Below are 17,924 nucleotides of genomic sequence, written 5' to 3' on the forward strand. Positions count from 1 at the left end.
CTTGAAGCAGATTAAACAGAGTTGCCTAACAAACTGATAGCCTTTTTATCTTGATTTTTTAAATGAATGGTTTATGATTAAAACATTTGTTCTCTTCTATAGTTCAAATGTCATCCCTCTTCAAAATTTTGTTAACATTATCTTCTTTCCCAGTTATTATGAAATCTGAATCAGCGGAATTCAAATCAATGATTTCTTTTCCTGTCTTCCAAAATTGTGCCTCATAGCAAAAAAGTAGGATATATACAGAAAGATGAGATCATTATTCTCTATTCTCTTTTTTTGATGTCTAGTAGCTAAAAATGGCCAGAAAAGGAGGCCAATATGGCAAGGACAACCAACTCATTCAGTGGTAGTGAATTACAATGGCCATGTATCTAACAAATAATATATTTATAGTGCTTAAATTCTTGTAAAAGCTCTATTCTTGAAACAAAAAGATAATGCCCTTCAAGAATGAAGGGAAATTATCCACTGTGCATTTTCAACTAGAAAAATATACATGTGTAACTAGAAATAAAGCAATTCCTAAATTTGTGCCTATACTAACTATACAACTAACAATTCAATTTTTCACAAGTGCAATATTATAACCATGCAAAATATTCAGACTTAATATAAAAAGAGGTAAATGAAAACAGACTATTTTCAAAAATAGTTGCTGTTTTTCCTAAGCCAAACTGAAAAATATTGTTTTCTCTTTAAATTTTTAAGATAGTCTTAAAGCTTCCATTAGTTTTAATGTTTTTCATGTTTATTATTGTGTATCTTCTTCATAAGAAATGAATATTTTAAATTCTTTACATTCTGCGTACACAATATAAAATCCATGCATACTTTCCTAGATGCAGAAAAACAGATTTTCCTAAACACGACTTCTTACTGTCTTATCATAGCAGTAAAGATACAGATTATAATACCACTAATTTTTTGGATCCTGCCATTTGAACAAGTGTTCCAATTAAATACAAAACTTCCTGATGGCCAGCAAATGGCCTAGTGCAATAACTAATAAAATATGTTAGCTATTTAAAAAAGAGAAAAAGGATGAGAACTTACCCATAAGGCCTTCTCATTGTTGACTTATCAAAAAGTAAATCACTGTAAGGCAATTTCTTAAACTTGTCTCTGCCAACTGCTACATAAAACTGTCCATTCTCCAACTCTGACCCACTTTGGACAAGTTTTCCTTCTAAAGTATAAAGTCTGTCAAAATATTAGTGGCAAACAATTAGATTCATTAGCATTCAAAGGTTTGCTCAAAATGGGGTATCTTACACTTTTCATTAATTATATGGGTTTTTAAAAAAAAATTTATTCAGAGTTTTGGTGTTTGGTTGATAAATACTAACCACTAAGGTTAAATGATTTCCAAAGATGAAAATTATACTGACATTCGGTCAAGAGAAATAGCTCTTCAGTAATATTATACATTGAGTGAGTCTGAAAATCTAATTATAATTAATCACCCCTTATACAGACCTCTAAGGATTTCCTCACAATAATCCTGTGAATCAGGACGTGTCTACACTGGAGGAGAAAAAAGCTTAGAAAAATTAAAAGGCATTCAAAGGTCACACAGCTAATAAGTGTCAGAATCAGAATTCATACTGGTCTCCAGTACTGACTGGCACTTAGCCCAGTGCCTGGCACATAGTAGGTGCTTAATAAATGTTTATTGACTGACTCTGTCTCCTACATCAACTTGCCTCTCCTTATAAGAAATTCCTGTTACTGTCCCAGAGTTAAAGAAATCAGCCTGGTGCAGTACTAAGGGTGATAGATCTTTAATCAGCCCCAGTCCAAATCCTGGCTCTGTTCTTTACTACCTGTGTGACCATGGGAAAGTAAAACTCTTGAGACTTCGGTGTCTTCATCTGCAAAAAGACAGGGTCAGACCAGATCACCAGATCATAGAGGTCCAGAGGTCCAGAGCTGTTATGTCAGGGCTTATCTTCATTAATCAAATATTTACCTAAATATTTTGTAAGAATTTTAAGAAATGTATTTTAATAATGTATCTGGCAAGTGACAAACTGTCTAACCCCATTGTCTGCTAAAATGGCCTAAGACCAGAGGGCTGCATCAAAACAAACATTGAATTGGATCAAAAAATAAAGTGAGGAGACAGGGAGGGAACACAGCCCAGCCTGAGGATTAATGATGCAGAACAGCATAGCATGCATGCTTGGCTTTTTCCCCACCTCATAAGTAAGTGAGCAGTATATCTTTGCCAGAATCAAGGGGTTTACAGGAATTTCCCTTTACGGTAAAACTGCTGCAATAAGCTACAATTAATCTGTTACTTATTAAAAGAACAGTGATTACTTTATGAGCCTATTTAATATGTGTTGGTCACATTTTTTAAGAATATGAAAAGCAGATTAACAGGAAACTTAGCAAATAAAAAGACAAGCCACAAACAGAACTGTTCAAATATGTGCTGCTGATTTGTTCTCTGCTAGGCACAAACATAAATACTTAACTGAAAGCTATCAACTATAATCAGAGACACAAATGAGATTATCACAAAGAATTAATCAACCCATTGTCTTCATATGCATTGGTAACATTCAATAAAAGAAAATGATAAAGCGCCAGAGGTTTATCAGAATCCTTACTGAATGAATACAAGTAAGAATTCAAAATGATGTGCATTTGTGAAAAACAAAGCCAAAAAAAAGTCAAATAAATATATTAGGTACTACTTTAGGTACAGCTGAATTCTCTTTCACTATTTTTATGCTTTTTTAAATTGTGTTGGTACAATACAAAACACCAAGACTGAAACCCAGATTCTCATTTTCCTTGCATTTATCTGGTCCCAAACCTTTTTCAATTTTCATTTTCTTTTAAAATATGAGTAGTTAACGTGAATAACTATAAAGGGAAAGAACAAAGAGGAAGAGGCTCTGAAGAAAGAAAGGTTGGATTTCTTTTACTTGAACATCTTGAGTGGGTAAGGGTCAATGATTAAGAACTTACAGTAAGCACTGCTCTGGTGCTCAGAATTATTGTGTAAAATGTTGTTGATTCTCCTTTATTGTTATGAAAAAGAAAAATATAGAACTGGGAGTTTATAAGGGATTATATGGAATATTTCAGGAGATAAATATACTGATTCACAGGATAATTATCCCCTTTGGGTAATCATTAAGCTCTATGTGGGCTAAGTGAACACAGCTCAGATTAGTTACAATCAGATCTCACTGGCTTTGCTACTTCACCTACATTATGGTTCACACTTTTGTCTGTTTAACATAAACCTACCTTCATAAATGGTAAAATGGCATAATAATGGGTCACACTTATAACATTTAACATTTGTCAACCCTGTAACATTTTCAAAGTGCTTTCACCACAACTCTGTGAGTTAGGTACACCTTCCTACCACTACTACCACCATCCCTCATTCATGCTGTTCCTCAAACAAGACACTCCATCTCTCAGCTCCAGGCATCTCTTTTCTCTGTCTGTCTCCCCTGCCTGGAATACTCTTTTTCCTCACCTCTAACTCCTGGCTTCCCTGAAAGTTCCAGTTAAAATCTCACCTTTTACAGGAAGCCTTTCCCAATCCTTCTTAATATCTAGTGCCTTTCCTCTGTTGATTATTTCCTATTTATCTTGTATATTATTTGTACATAGCTCTTTGAATGTTGTCTCCCCTATTAGACTGTGAGCTCCTTGAAGGCAGGGACTATTTTAAAAAGTATTTCTTGGGACAGCTAGGTGGCGCAGTAGATAGAGCACTGGCCCTGGAGTCAGGAGGACCTGAGTTCAAATCCGACCTCAGATTCTTGACACTTACTAGCTGTGTGACCCTGGGCAAGTCACTTAACCCCAATTGCCTCACAAAAAAAAAAAAAGCCTTCTCAACACACTGTCTAGTAAGTCCCATTTTGATGTTGAAAACTGAGACCCAGAAAGGATCAAGACTACACAGCTATTATCAAAGTTGGAATATAACTCATACTTCTAGCTCCAAAATAATCACTACATCGTTCTGCTTCTCAAAATTAAACATCTGACTTTTTAGTCAGACTGAGCAGCCATGCACAAGAATGGTTCTCATTTTCCTATTCTAATTTCACTATCACACAGAATCTATAAAGAGACAGCCCAAATCCTGTCTGGGGACTAGCGTATACAATCAGTTATAGGGATGTGAATAACTTACTATGGGGACTTCCAAACTATAATAATTCATCTATAACCAGGGCCAGTTACCTCCACTCATTATAGCATAGTATTAACATAGTCAAAGTAGCTTATATAGTTCACATTTTAAAGTAAAATTTTAAATTTCATGAATAACACAACAATGTATTATCATCACCTCCATTATGAAGATAAAAAATTGAGATGGCCTAAGATTAAGGGATTTGACTCCTAAAGGTATAAGACAGGTAAATGTCAGAAATGGTACTTGAATTCACGTCTTTATGGTGCTAAAACCAGTACTCTTTCTTCTTCTCAAGAATTGTTTCAAGTCTGTATTCTGTATCCTGTGGACTTAGCAATGGTCCCATTAAGAAGCATCACAAGCAATGTGTATTGAGGTAGACTAGCACTGACTACCTATCCCATAGGGTTACTGTAAAGAACGTACTCTAGAAATGCAAGCTATTATTATCATCATTATTACATTTGCATAAGTTTCTCTGAGTGACAATTTTGACATTTTTTTATTTTTAAAATAGTTTTTACAACTATAGTAGGGAGCTTAGAGATCACATAATTTAGGGGTCAGCAACCCATGAAGCAAAGGCCAAATCCTGCCCAGCACCCCCTGTTTTTGTATGGCCCTGAAAACCATGAATGGTCTATACATTCTTAAATACAATAAAACCTTATTTTAAAATGTAAAAAACATACTTAGCTCATGAGCAGCACAAAGGCAGGCAACTATAGCTTGTTGACCCCTTATCCAGGCTAACATCCAAGGCCCACAGAGGTCAAGGAATGTGCCCAGCCAAAGTCATACAGATGTGAAGTAAACAGGTCATCATAAAGTCTCAAAGTTGAAAAGGACTTCAGGAGTCATCTAGTGCTACCCATTAAGAGAACAAAAAATTCACTCTATAATAAACTTGACAACTGATTGATCATCCAGCCTCTGCTTGAAGACCTCTAGTGAAGGAGAATCCCACTGCCTCCAGAAGCAGTCCACTCCCCTTTAGTAATGCTCTGATTGTTGGGAATTCCTTCCTTACATCGAGTCAAAATCTGTCTCTCACCAACTTCATTCCATTTCTCCTATTTCTGCCCTCTAGGGCCAAACAGAACAAGTATATTCTATTCCATGTGATAGCTCTTTAAGTACTTGAAGAGATATCATACTCCCCCCAAATCCTCTTTTCCCCAGGCTAAACATCCCCACTTGCTTTAACTGGTCCTTGTGTGTCATGATCTTGAGGCCTTTTACCATCCTGGTCACCCACCTCTATTGGATTAGTAAATAATAAATATCTGGGATGTGAACCTGGGTCCAAATCTGCTGACCTTTTCTATCATATTATCATTCTCCTTCCAGATACATAATTTCTAACCCTTCTTGTCATAATGACATAAGTCACCTATGAGAAAAATGCTTCACATATCTCAGACTTGGACTTACAGTGAAATAAATTTGATTCACTTCATTTTATTCCCTATTTTGGTGTCCCATTTATATGCAGATTGAAACCTCATATTTCTTTATAACATTGGGTACTTGCCAATGATTTGGAAAGTCAGATAACTGAGTGTCCTCTGTATATTAAGACTCAATTAGCTAGGCTTTTAAAAGTAGTTCCTTATTTAAAGGCACACTCCAAAATCAAGAATTTGGATGAACTTAACTATTAGTTAACAGCACAAGATAAATGTGGCAACAGCATATTAAAAGATTTTTAATTCATTATTACATGAAAAGACCTCTTTGCCTTACCTATGCACAGCTCCACTCCTTAAAGTTATTTTCTCTGTGACCATTTCAAGTACAAGATCCCACTGACTCAAGGCTTTTCTAGGGATGAAGAGGCGTGATGCTGGACTTATAAGGTCTCCATTAGCAATCAAGCTAGAAAGATAAAGCACTTGAGTCAAATAAATTAAAGATGCTATTTCAAAATAACAAAAGCCATTAAGTTAACCGACTCTACATGTAAACCACACCAACTTACAAGATAGTACAGGGCTCCTGAAGTGGCTTCCTGAAGCGTGCTGATACGTTGATCCTACTGTGGATTACAGGTTTTACCTATAAAAGTACAGGAAAATTATGTAAGACATGATTCTATGAGAAATTCTTTTTTTAGGTGCCTGGAAAATACACAGAAGACTAGAGAAGTAGCTTACTTGGCTTATTCAGCACTGTTATGCCTTCAAGAAAACCTCACTTTTTCTACCTGCATCAGCTCCCCTTACCTTACCAACATCTCACATCACTATGAATGCAGATCACAATATCCCTTAAAGTCCTGCCAATGCTGCTTCTCACTTTTAATGGAAAAATGATACTACTGATGGTTACATGGGAAATTTTTTAAATTAAAATGCTTATTTTGAGAGATGCCAGGCTTCACAGTAGACAAAAAGCCACCCTCAAAACTAGGAAGACCTGCATCCAAGTCCTCCCTCAGACATGACCTGAGTGACCATGGCCAATTCACTTGACCATCTCTGTGCCCCAGGCCAGAAGTTATAGATGAATTGCCAATTGTGGTCCCCTCAGGGATGAAATAACATATTCAGAACCACCACCACCACTTTAATCTCCCCCAAAAAAATGCTTTGGTAAGCCAAAAACAAAAACCATACTATATTTAACATAATTCGTCCTGGAAAATTCTAATAGGGATGGCAGAATAAAAGCAGTAAGCACTCAGAGCTCCTGACAGAATCACTCCAAATACCTCCAAATAATGCCTTAAGACCATTCCTGGAGCAGCAGAACCCAGAAAAGGGCAGGCTGAGAATTCTAGTAGGTAAATCCTTAGAGGTTGCCTGAGGCTCAAATAGATTGCAACTCACCCATAGCTACTAAGTGTCAGAGATGGGACTTGAACCCAAGTCTTCTAGACTTCTAAGCCCAACACTCTATCAGTAGACAAGCCATGCTGCTGATTAGAGAAAGGAGATTTCGCTTTTGATTCTGTAGTTATGATAATGATCAATTCATATGATCTTTTTATAAGATACCATGAATAAAAAACGAGATCATAGACTACTTCCATTCTAAATTATTGTCTTTATTAACAATCCCAATAAAATTGCTCCTTCATAACTGAAGACTATTTACATTTAATATATTCACTAGTTAATATATTTCTTCCTCTAACCTTCAGGGATTGATTTTTTTTCTTACTTTTGTAGATGATGAGTTTTCTTGGCTTTACAGGTTTTCTTGTTCTCTACCTTGGCCTCTTTGTTATGACATTTGCAAAATCACAGAATTACATATCTGGAAGGGACTTCAGAGGCCATCTAGCTCAACATGGACCTTAACAGGAATCCTCCCAACAACATGGAACAGGAGTCCTCCAGTCTTCACCTGACATCCTTCAGTAATGGAGAATTTGCTAACAGCCCATTGCACATTTATGGAATACTTTAGAGCCTACATCTGCCTCTATAGTTTTCACTCATTTCCTATCTATTAGAACCCTGGTATAATACTTCTTCCTATAATTTCCCATTCACATTCTATGTCTTATCTTCTCCAAACTAATCAAGTTCAATACCTTCAACTAAACCGTATGTGGTACTCCCTATGCTATTCTCCATCTTCCTGAGATGTTCCAATTTGTCAGCATCTTTCCTAGAATGTAATAGCAGAATGAAATACTCCAGATGCCTTTAACTACCTGGCTTCAATATGTTTCTCTGCTTTATCCTTTATTACCTGTCTCCATGAATCTTACACTCCAGAATAAGTAGTATTTGGACACACTATCCCCTGAAAACATTTCTAAGTCTCTTATATGCACAACTTTCTCAGTACCGGAATGCCATCCCAGCTCAGATCCACCTGTCAAATTCCCTTCCGTTGTTCAAGGCTTTGTTTCAATTCTTCCAACATAACATTCTCTAACTCCTAAACTTCTATAGCATTTATAATAGGTATCACTCATCTGATAATTTTCATTTACCGCCTTATATTGTTAGGACTTAATGTGTGCGTGAATTATTTCCCCAACAAGCCTGTAGACATCTTGAGGGAAATGTCATGTCTTAAACTTCTTTGTATTTTCACAGCAACTAACATAGTAGGCCCTCAATAAAGGTTGGTTGGTTAGTTAAAGGGATGGCTGTGACATAGGAACTCAGCAATCATTTCTCTACAATAATAACAGATATGTATTAGAAAGGGGGGAAGAGAGTATGCCAAATCGTTCAAGAAATAAATGATAATGCTGAACTACAATTAAATTGTAAACTCTTGGAAGGCATAAAATGGCATGCTTCTTTATTATGTTGTTAAATACCTAGCAAAATGCCATGCATGCATTAGTTGCTCAATAAATATTTGTTAAGTGAATAAAAGACAAACCAGGGAATTGGTAGAAGTCCCTTAAAAGATTCAGCAAAGACTGACTAAAGACTACCGGCAGCTCAACTTTTAATAGCAATAACTTCTTAGAATCATATCATTTTAGAGAAAAATTTACTGGTAATAAAAATGTCAACAATAAGAAATATACTCAAAATATCCATAATTTACCAGTTGAAATAGAGATGGTCTGTGTCTTAATATCTTTATAGATATCGACTTCACTTAGCTTTTATAAGATAGAATGACTAAATCCATCAGTGTTCTGATATAATTGCAAAATTAATCTGCAAAAAAATTCTCAACGTAAATAACTGATTTAAGATGTCTTGTGTGTCTTATTAAAATGCTGCGTGAATTTCTAAGCATTAAGTTTCTTGTCACAGCAAGAAGGTACTTTGAGCTTTTTGAGAATCAAATAAATTAATTCATTCTGATTCTTGTTTTAATTGAGTTTAATTGGTATTTTAAATCAATTAAAACCAAGACAAATTGACTGTATCTAAGTTATAGTCACCCTACACATCAGGATAAACCTTTTTTAAGCTCTCAAAAGAGGAAGATAATTAGTCACTTAGCCCTAATTTATCCTTTATAGCTTTGGATATTATGAATCACAATTGAAAGATTCAAGGCATGACCTTTTTTTAAACATAATAATGTGACAAAGTGTAAAGTTTCAATTATCTTTATTTCCTTCTTAGCATAAACAATTTACTTTGACTTTGAAAGTGTAGACACTTTCAAATACAAGGAATGTACCAACACACTGAGTAGCTTTGAATTGTGGTGTTTTTTTCCAATGCTCCATTCACACTCCCATTCTCTGCTCCTTCCCCTCTCTCCTTATCAGCAGCATTTGTCCATTAGAAGACCAACTGGTATAAGGCACACACTATCCATGGGAAATAAGAGAAGGGAAGGATCGAACTAATAACAATTGTGCCATATTATAAAAAACTGGGGCGGCCGGGTGACTCAGTAGGTATGGATAGAATGCTAGGCCTGGAGTCATGAATACCTGTGTAAAATGGCATTCTTGGTATTTTCACTGACTGTCCTCCATGCCTGGAATTCTCTCCCCCCTCATCTCCTGGCTTCCTTAAAGTACCAGCTAAAATTCTACCTTTAACAAGAAGCCTTTCATAATTTCCTTTAATACTAGTAGTATATTTCTGTTGATTATCTGAAATTTGTCATATGTGTATACATAAATGCTTATACACACATATCCATATGCACACATATATTTATAGAGAAGCAAGGTAGATAGATAATCTTATTTGTGCATAGTTGGTTGTATGTTGTCATCTCCATTAGACTGTGAACTTCTTCAGAGCAAAGACTATTCTTTGCCTTTCTTTGTATTCTAAGCACTTAACCAGTGCCTGGCACATAGTACCTACTTAATAAATTATAATTGACCTGATTTTTTGCAATTTTACAAGATGATATGGGCAGTTAGGTGGAACAATGGATAGAGCACTGGCCATGGAGTCAGGAGGACTTTAGTTCAAATCTGGCCTCAGATACTTATGAGCTGCATGACCCTGGGCAGGTCACTTCACCCTGACTGCCCTAAAAAAAAGATGACATGGGTACTATACTGATCTGTTTGGCTATTTTTAAATATATCTGTAACCCTAAAATTAGATTTTTTTTAAATGAAAAATAGGCACACTAAAAATAATGTGCCACTTAAAAATACTACATTTCCTATTAAAAGATGGACTGTTGAACAGTTGAGAGGTGAGTCAAGGTACAGAGCTGACCTCACAAGGAAAGTTACAGGGGCATACAAGCACTGAGGGCAAATTCACAGATTGGAAGCCCAGAGGAACTAATGGCAAACTCCATACTTGACCCCAACTCAAAAGCAAAAGGCTAGAGTTGGGATGAACATAAGCAAGCAAACGTGCATGATTACAGGTAACACTCTCAGCTACCTAATCCCTTGGCATTTCTGTTCCTTATTTCAAAAATTATACTTGATAAGATTCTTGAGCCACAAAATTCTACCTCTGCTCTCCTCCTTTGTGGTTTAACCATAGGCTATACTCAATGGACCAGGGGACAAGAGAAAAGGGGTTCATTCTTTGAGTAGGATTAGGAGGGCCTACCAAGATTTCCTAAAGAAACAAAAAGGCAAATTGAATTCATATAGCAGTTATCACAAAATGCTTTCAGAGAGCAGTCACTGCTTTCGACATGCTAACATTTGAAAGGTTGGTTGGTTTGGTTACTTCTAAGCAGGGCTATTCGAGGATTTTGTGTGTGCTCCACATAGGTGGAGGCATGGTTTTTGTCTGTCTTTCCATGAATTTCATTGACTGGATGAGCTGTCAATCAATTTCAACCATGCTGTGATTTTCATTGGTTGTTTTACTGGACTAGTGACTAGTCTGGTGGGTCAAAAATCTTGGGATCTGAATCAAATTGCTCTGAAATAATTTCTTTGCAAAACAAAATAGCTAAAATAACAAAATAAAAGCCTCCAACAAATGAGTCACCATATACAAGGATATGAGAGCTAGGAGGTTGGCTAGTCTAACTATCACATTTTTAGAAGAAGAAACCAAAGCAAGAGGAAATTAAGTCACTAACTGAGATCACACATAATGTTAGTGTCAGAGCTTAGACTTAGACCCAGGTCTCCTGATTCCCAATTCAAAGTTTCTGCCATATATTTCCAATTCCTTTTTCACAATCTGACCACATCAAGAGTAATACCATTCCCAATACAATGATCAGAATAGTGGAATCATATAGTAGGAGGGAACATAGAAATCATTTAGCCCCATCACTACTGAAAGCATTAATTCCTTCCAAAATATCTCTGCCAAGAGGCCTTCTTAAAAACCTTTGAAAACCTTATCAAAGAACCCTTTCTCTCTGTCACTTGGGACATTGAGCATAGGCTTATGCTTAAGCCACAGATTGACCAGAGTAGGAGGACATGGGTAGAATTTGTGGTTCAAGAATCTGACCCCTTCATGAATATCTTCATTGATGGGCACCCCACCACCTCACAGGATAGCCTAATTTGGAAATTGTTATGTCATCAATACAACCTTTGGAAGTAACTTTCAGGAATAAAGCACAAAATCAGAAGCAATTGAGATTTTAAAAAATATTCCAATAACATTAATAATTTTCTAGTGAATCAGAAACAAAAGCAGAAGTTAGAAGGATTTTTACAGATGAAGAAATAAGCATAGAGAAGTTGGAAGTGGAGATAGTTTCTAGAAGCACCATGGTGACCAAGCACATCCATTGTTAATCAAACACTATTCTATTCAGTCTGCATTTGGAACTGACACAGCATGACAGAAATTGGTTGAGTACACACAGGAAGACCTCAAATAAAACTTTCTCTGGGCTAGGATCCAACCAAACAACAGGGATTGGCAAGAAGCATTTGTACATTTTCACCAACTCAATTCAAAAAGCATTTAATGAAGCACCCACCAGTCACTGTGCTAGGTGGGAGGGATACAAAGGTAAAGTCTAAACAATTCTTGCCCTCAATATGTTTATATTCTACTGAAAAGGAATACTATACCAACTTGCATCGAACATAAAACTCAAAGGATTATGCTATTGAAATCAATAGTTCATGACATAGTGAATGAGTTGTCTCTAAAACATTCTGTTTGATAGAGACCACTGGTGATGAGGACAGGTACGGAGCAGTTGTAACATGGACTATGGGCCAGTAAAGAAGACTGAGGAGGAGCTGTCAGGAAGATACCCAAAAGAGTGCAATGTCATAAAAACTCAGAGAGAAAAAAGTATCAAGGAGGAGATAGTATCAAGTGAAGCACAGAGGTCGAGAAGGATTAGGATGGAGAAAATATCATCAGTTTTGGAAATTAAAAGATCTTTGGTAACTTTAGAGAAAGCAGTTTCAATTGATATTGAAAACCAGACTACAGAGAGATGGGAAATAAGTGAGAGGCGATGAAGCGGAGAAAGCTTTTTATAGGAATTTGACTGAGAAAGGAAGGAGAGATTATAGGTCTGTATCTTGAGGGGATGATGGGATATAATGAAGATTGGTTTTGTTTGTTTTTTAAAACGGAGGATACTCAGACACGTTGGAAAGCAGTAGGCAAAGACCAGGATACAGAAAAGTTGAAGATTAGAGAGAGGGAGAATATCTAAAGATTGTAATGATTGACACAGAAGTATTTAGTTCCTATCACAGTTTTGTGCAAGATTCTAAAACCTTGAAATTACAAGCACACAGAGTAGGTAATTTTATGAGTTCTTTTTTTATGTTCAATATTTGGATTTAAAATGGCATTACTATTTGATTATAAGTTCTCATCAGTAATAGCTAAGAGCACAAGTAATAACTTTTATATTTCATGGCAGATATATAAATATAATTATTCATATGTGTTATTTCATATATGCGATAAAATTGGCTTACTGGACATTTAAACCAAATAAAAGATATTAAGAGGAAGTAGTATTTAGTCTTGATAATAATCACTAGAATTTATATAAGGTTCACAATACCATTTATATATATATATATACATATATATATAATTTCTCCAAACAACTTTGAGAGATAGGTGCTATTATTATCTCCATTTTATACATGAGGAAACTAAGGCACATAAAGGTTAAGGGACTTGGTCAAGGTTACATGGCAGATATCTGAGACAAACTCAAGTTTTCCTAACTACAAGCTCAGCCCTCTCAAGAATAGAGGCAAGAGTGGGGCAGCTAGGGGGCACAGTGGGATAAAGCACCTGCCCTGGATTCAGGAGGACCTGAGTTTAAATCCAGGCTCAAACACTTGACACTTACTAGCTGTGTGACCCTGGACAAGCCACTAAACCCTCATTGCCCCTTTAAAAAAGAAAAAAAAGAATAGAGGCAAGATTCAAAAATGATTCATCTAACCAGAACAACTGGGAACCTAGAAGGAAGAAGGAAGAAAAAAGTAGGCAAAATAGATATTTTAAAGCTCTATGTACTAAAAGCTCAAGCATGTACTTTACTTGTTTTTTTGTTTTGTTTGGGTTTGGGTTTGGGTTTGGGGGGGTTGTTTGTTTTTTGTGGGGCAATGGGGGTTAAGTGACTTGCCCAGGGTCACACAGCTAGTAAGTGTTAAGTGTCTGAGGCCAGATTTGAACTCAGGTCCTCCTGAATCCAGGGCTGGTGCTCTATCCACTGTGCCACCTAGCTGCCCCTCAACTTTTTGTTTTTGTTTTGTTTTTGTGAGGCAATTGGGGTTAAGTGACTTGTCCCTGGTCACACAGCTAGTAAGTGTGTAAAGTGTCTGAGGCCAGATTTGAACTCAGGTCCTCCTGAATCCAGGGCCGGTGCTCTATCCACTGTGCCACCTAGCTGCCCCACCCCTCAACTTTAAAGAAAAAAAAAGAAGAAGCTACAATATGAGTAAGAAACAGGAAAGGGCTCTCACCATTGAGAGCTTCTATGTCAACAGGGAAGAGCAAAACACAAACTCAGATGAGGACAATACTCTCAAATTGCCTATGTGTGAAGCCTCAAGAGGGAAGATGAATTGGTCTCAAGACCAAAATGCCTTCTTGGAAGAGCTCAAAAAGGATTTTAAAAATCACTTGAGGGGCAGCTAGGTGGTACAGTACCTGGGTTCAAATCTGGCCTCAGACACTTGACACTTACTAGCTGTATGACCCTGGGCAAGTCACTTAACCCCCATTTCCCCACCAAAAAAAAAAATCAATTGAGAGAGAGAGAAGAAAAAATGGGGAGAGAAATGAAAGCAACACAAGAAATTTATGGAAAAAGAATCAACAGCTTGGAAAAGGAAGCACAAAGACTGACTGAAGAAAGCAATTCATTAAAAAGTTCATTTGGCCTAATAGAAAAGGAGGTGCAAAAGCTTACTGAAGAAAACAATGCCTTAAAAAATCGAATTGGACAGTTGGAAGCTAATGACTACATGAGACACCAGCAATCAGTCAAACAGAATCAAATGAATGAAAAAGTAGAAGAAAATGTGAAATACCTCATTGGAAAGACAACTGACCTGGAAAACAGATCCAGGAGAGACAAATTGAAAATTATTACACTACCTGAAAGCCATGATCAGAAAAAGAGTCTAGATACCATATTGCAGGAAATTATCAAGGAGAACTTCCCTGATATTGTAGAATCAGAGGATAAAATCATCATTAAAAGAATCTACCAATCACCTCCTGAAAGAGACCACAAAAGGAAAACTCCAAGGAATATTGTAGCCAAATTCCAGAATTATCAGGTGAAGGAGAAAATACTCGAAGCAGCCAGAAAAAAAAAATTTTAATATCATAGAGCCACAGTCAGGATTGCACAGGACCTGGCAGCTTCAACATTAAAGGATTGCAAGGCTTGGAATATGAAATTCCAGAAATCAAAGGAACTTGGATTGCAACCAAGAATCAACTAACCAGAGCGGGCAGCTAGGTGTTGCAGTGAATAAAGTACTGGCCCTGGATTCAGGAGGACCTGAGTTCAAATACAGCCTCAGACACTTGACACTTACTATCTGCGTGACCCAGACATGTCACTTAACCCTCATTGCCCTACCAAAAAAAAAAAAAAAAGAATGAACTACCTAGCAAAACTAATCAATCTCTTTCAGGGAAAAAGATGGACATTCAATGAAATAGGGGACTTCCAAGGTTTCCTGAAGAAAAGACCAGAACTGAATAGAAAATATAATCTTAACATACAAGACTCAAGAGAAGTATAAAAAAGTAAATAAATTTTCAGATTAAAATTTTTTAAATAGTAATCCTAGATGTCTCACAGATATATGTATACATATACATGTATATTTATGTGTATACATATGTATACATGTTTATAAATATACATGTATATAAGTATACACAAAATGCTTAACAATCTTCAATTTTTTTCATCACAACAACACTGTAAGTTATAGTAAAGTATTATTCTCATTTTACAGATTTAGACATTTATGCTCAAAGAAGAAAATCATTTTACCTAAGGTCATACAGTTAGTGTAAGAGTTAGGATTTGAATCTAAAATTCCTGATTCCCAGGTAAATGCTCTTCATTATATTATCCTGATATTTATAATGATGCTGAGTTATCACAAAAAATAAATTATTATTTACCTTATTATTATATTATATACTATGTTTAGTATATATATATATATATATAATGTAATTATTCTATACCCTTAAGTTTAAGAAAGTAGGGTAGTGCCTAATATATTTTTATCCAAAGAAGGTATCAGAAGAATCAAAAACACCACCTCAAAGGCAATAGAAAGATATGTGGTAAGTGTAAGCAGGTTGCGGCATTTTGTGAATGATATATGAGAAATGGAATAAAAGACATTATCATACCTGTGTATAACCTGAAAAGAAAGGTGGGACAGTCATGTATTGAGGAAGGGAGGAAGGGAAAGCCCAAGTTCCATGGTGGTACCCATGTCTCCATATTACCTTCCATGAAATTGGCATAAAGCATCACAGGACTACTTTCCTTCAGGAAAACCAACTCGGACCTGACTGGAAGTGGGGTTACCCCATGAAGTATTCCTAGAGAAAGGTCTCCAGTACTATCAGTGAATCCTCAATCAAGTTTTTAATTAAAAAAAAAAAAGACACCTTGAATTGTATAGAATGAGAAGGCAGGGAGGGATATTGACCTACACTGGAGGAAAGAGTATTCACTGAGGTGAGATCATAGAGCCATCAAAGTTTTATACAAAATAGTTAAAATGTTTTAAATTTTGATGCTTAAAACAATAGCAGTGAAGGGGCAGCTAGGTGGCGCAGTGAATAAAGCACTGGCCCTGGAGTTAGGAGGACCTGAATTCAAATCTGGCCTCAGACACTTGACACGTACTAGCTGTATAACCCTGGGCAAGTCACTTAACCCCAACTGCCTCACCAAAAAAAAAAAGAAACAAAAAAGAAAAGAAAGAAAAAAAATAGTAGCAGTTAGCTATCCATAATCATTCATTCCCTGCTTTCTAAATTATATAGGTACCACTGCTGCTCTGGAACACACAACAAAAGTGTTCCTTTCACTGATAAAAATCACAACCACCTATATCTTCTCATCCTGTGAAAACCTTAAAGATCTGCTAAATTATCATTTAACCAGTTGTTTATATCTTTGAACCACTATAATTGTTTCATAACCCAATTTCCTGGCAAGACTACCTTTTCCTTGTTTAAGAACTATAATTAAACAGAACAGAATGATCAAGGCCTAAAATTTAAGCTAATGTGGTAGGCAGAAAGTTCTACTAGAAGTTTGTTTTCAAACCTGTTGAACACAACTGCAAGGATGATTAATTCTTAAATATGCACTCTAGTATTTCCTGCACTTAGCAGACTGGAGGGGAGAGTTTTTACAGACAGACCAGCCAATTTGCATCAAGTGAATTTTGTTTCTGAGAAACATTTGCTGGCAGAAATATCCGACTTTTATGTTACCGAGGTTAGTTAATGTATTGTTCGTAGGATCATATATTTAGAGCTGGAAGGAAGCTTAGAGGTCACTGAGTTCAGCCCATCATTTTACAGATGAGGAATCTGGGGCCCAGTGAGATTAATTGACTTGCCTAAGAATCACATATTTAGTATTTGAGGGCAGATTTTAACCTAGGTCTTCCTGACCCTCAGTTCAAAGCTCTTTCCAACATGCCATACTGACTCAAAAAACACACTAACCTCTCAACAAAGAAATGACCTAGACATAGTAAAAACAGCCGTATCTTTGTCTCTATGTAAGACTTCTCTTGTTAATTATATATGTTAGTCAAACTTGATATCCTTTTTTTTCAGGGCAACGAGGGTTAAGTGACTTGCCCAGGGTCACACAACTAGTAAGTGTCAAGTGTCTGAGGCCAGATTTGAACTCAGATCTTCCTGAATTCAGGACTGGTGCTTTATCTACTGCATCACCTAGCTGCCTCAATACCCTTTTTTAACATGTAAGAGCTCTTCTCCTCTTGGCTGTTAACTATTATTTTCTATAGATATTTCAATATCATGTATTTTCTGCTTTATCAGAATAGACTTTTAAAGTCTATGGACCCCCAAAAGAACCCCTAATTGTAAATGAACCCCTAAAAATTCTAGTTACTTCAGAAAAAGTTTCATAGAAGTAACAGACTATGGGAGTGTCATGGACTTAACCTCAAGTGGCTTAACCAAAACACATTCATGAATATTGCTGCATTATACAAATTTTTCCACTCAAATTAAGTTGAAGACCTAGTAAAAGACATTTCTAATTATAAAGAAAAAGCTGTTTAAAACATTCCCAGGAGGGTCCAATTAATTAGTTGTTTCTATGGGCTGATGAAACCACTCATTTCTATTGAAGGAGTTTTCCATAGGCTGCCCTGTTGTTCTAC

At 36.2% G+C, this 17,924-nt stretch overlaps 1 protein-coding gene across 5 annotated transcripts in view; it reads right to left on the reverse strand.

The window, feature by feature from the left end:
• Nucleotides 1-17,924, reverse strand: part of DCDC2 (doublecortin domain containing 2) — a 209,115-nt gene that overhangs the window by 120,590 nt on the left and 70,601 nt on the right. For all 5 annotated transcript variants that reach the window (XM_043973822.1, XM_043973561.1, XM_043973669.1 and 2 more), the window contains 3 exons: nucleotides 6,165-6,241; nucleotides 5,930-6,061; nucleotides 1,060-1,206 (listed from right to left, as the gene is read on the reverse strand). In XM_043973822.1, coding sequence (XP_043829757.1) covers nucleotides 1,060-1,206; nucleotides 5,930-6,061; nucleotides 6,165-6,241 — 356 coding nt within the window. The remainder of the gene's footprint in view (nucleotides 1-1,059; nucleotides 1,207-5,929; nucleotides 6,062-6,164; nucleotides 6,242-17,924) is intronic.

The sequence above is a fragment of the Dromiciops gliroides genome, chromosome 1 (genome assembly GCF_019393635.1).
Source record: "Dromiciops gliroides isolate mDroGli1 chromosome 1, mDroGli1.pri, whole genome shotgun sequence".
Classification (NCBI taxonomy): Eukaryota; Metazoa; Chordata; class Mammalia; order Microbiotheria; family Microbiotheriidae; genus Dromiciops; species Dromiciops gliroides.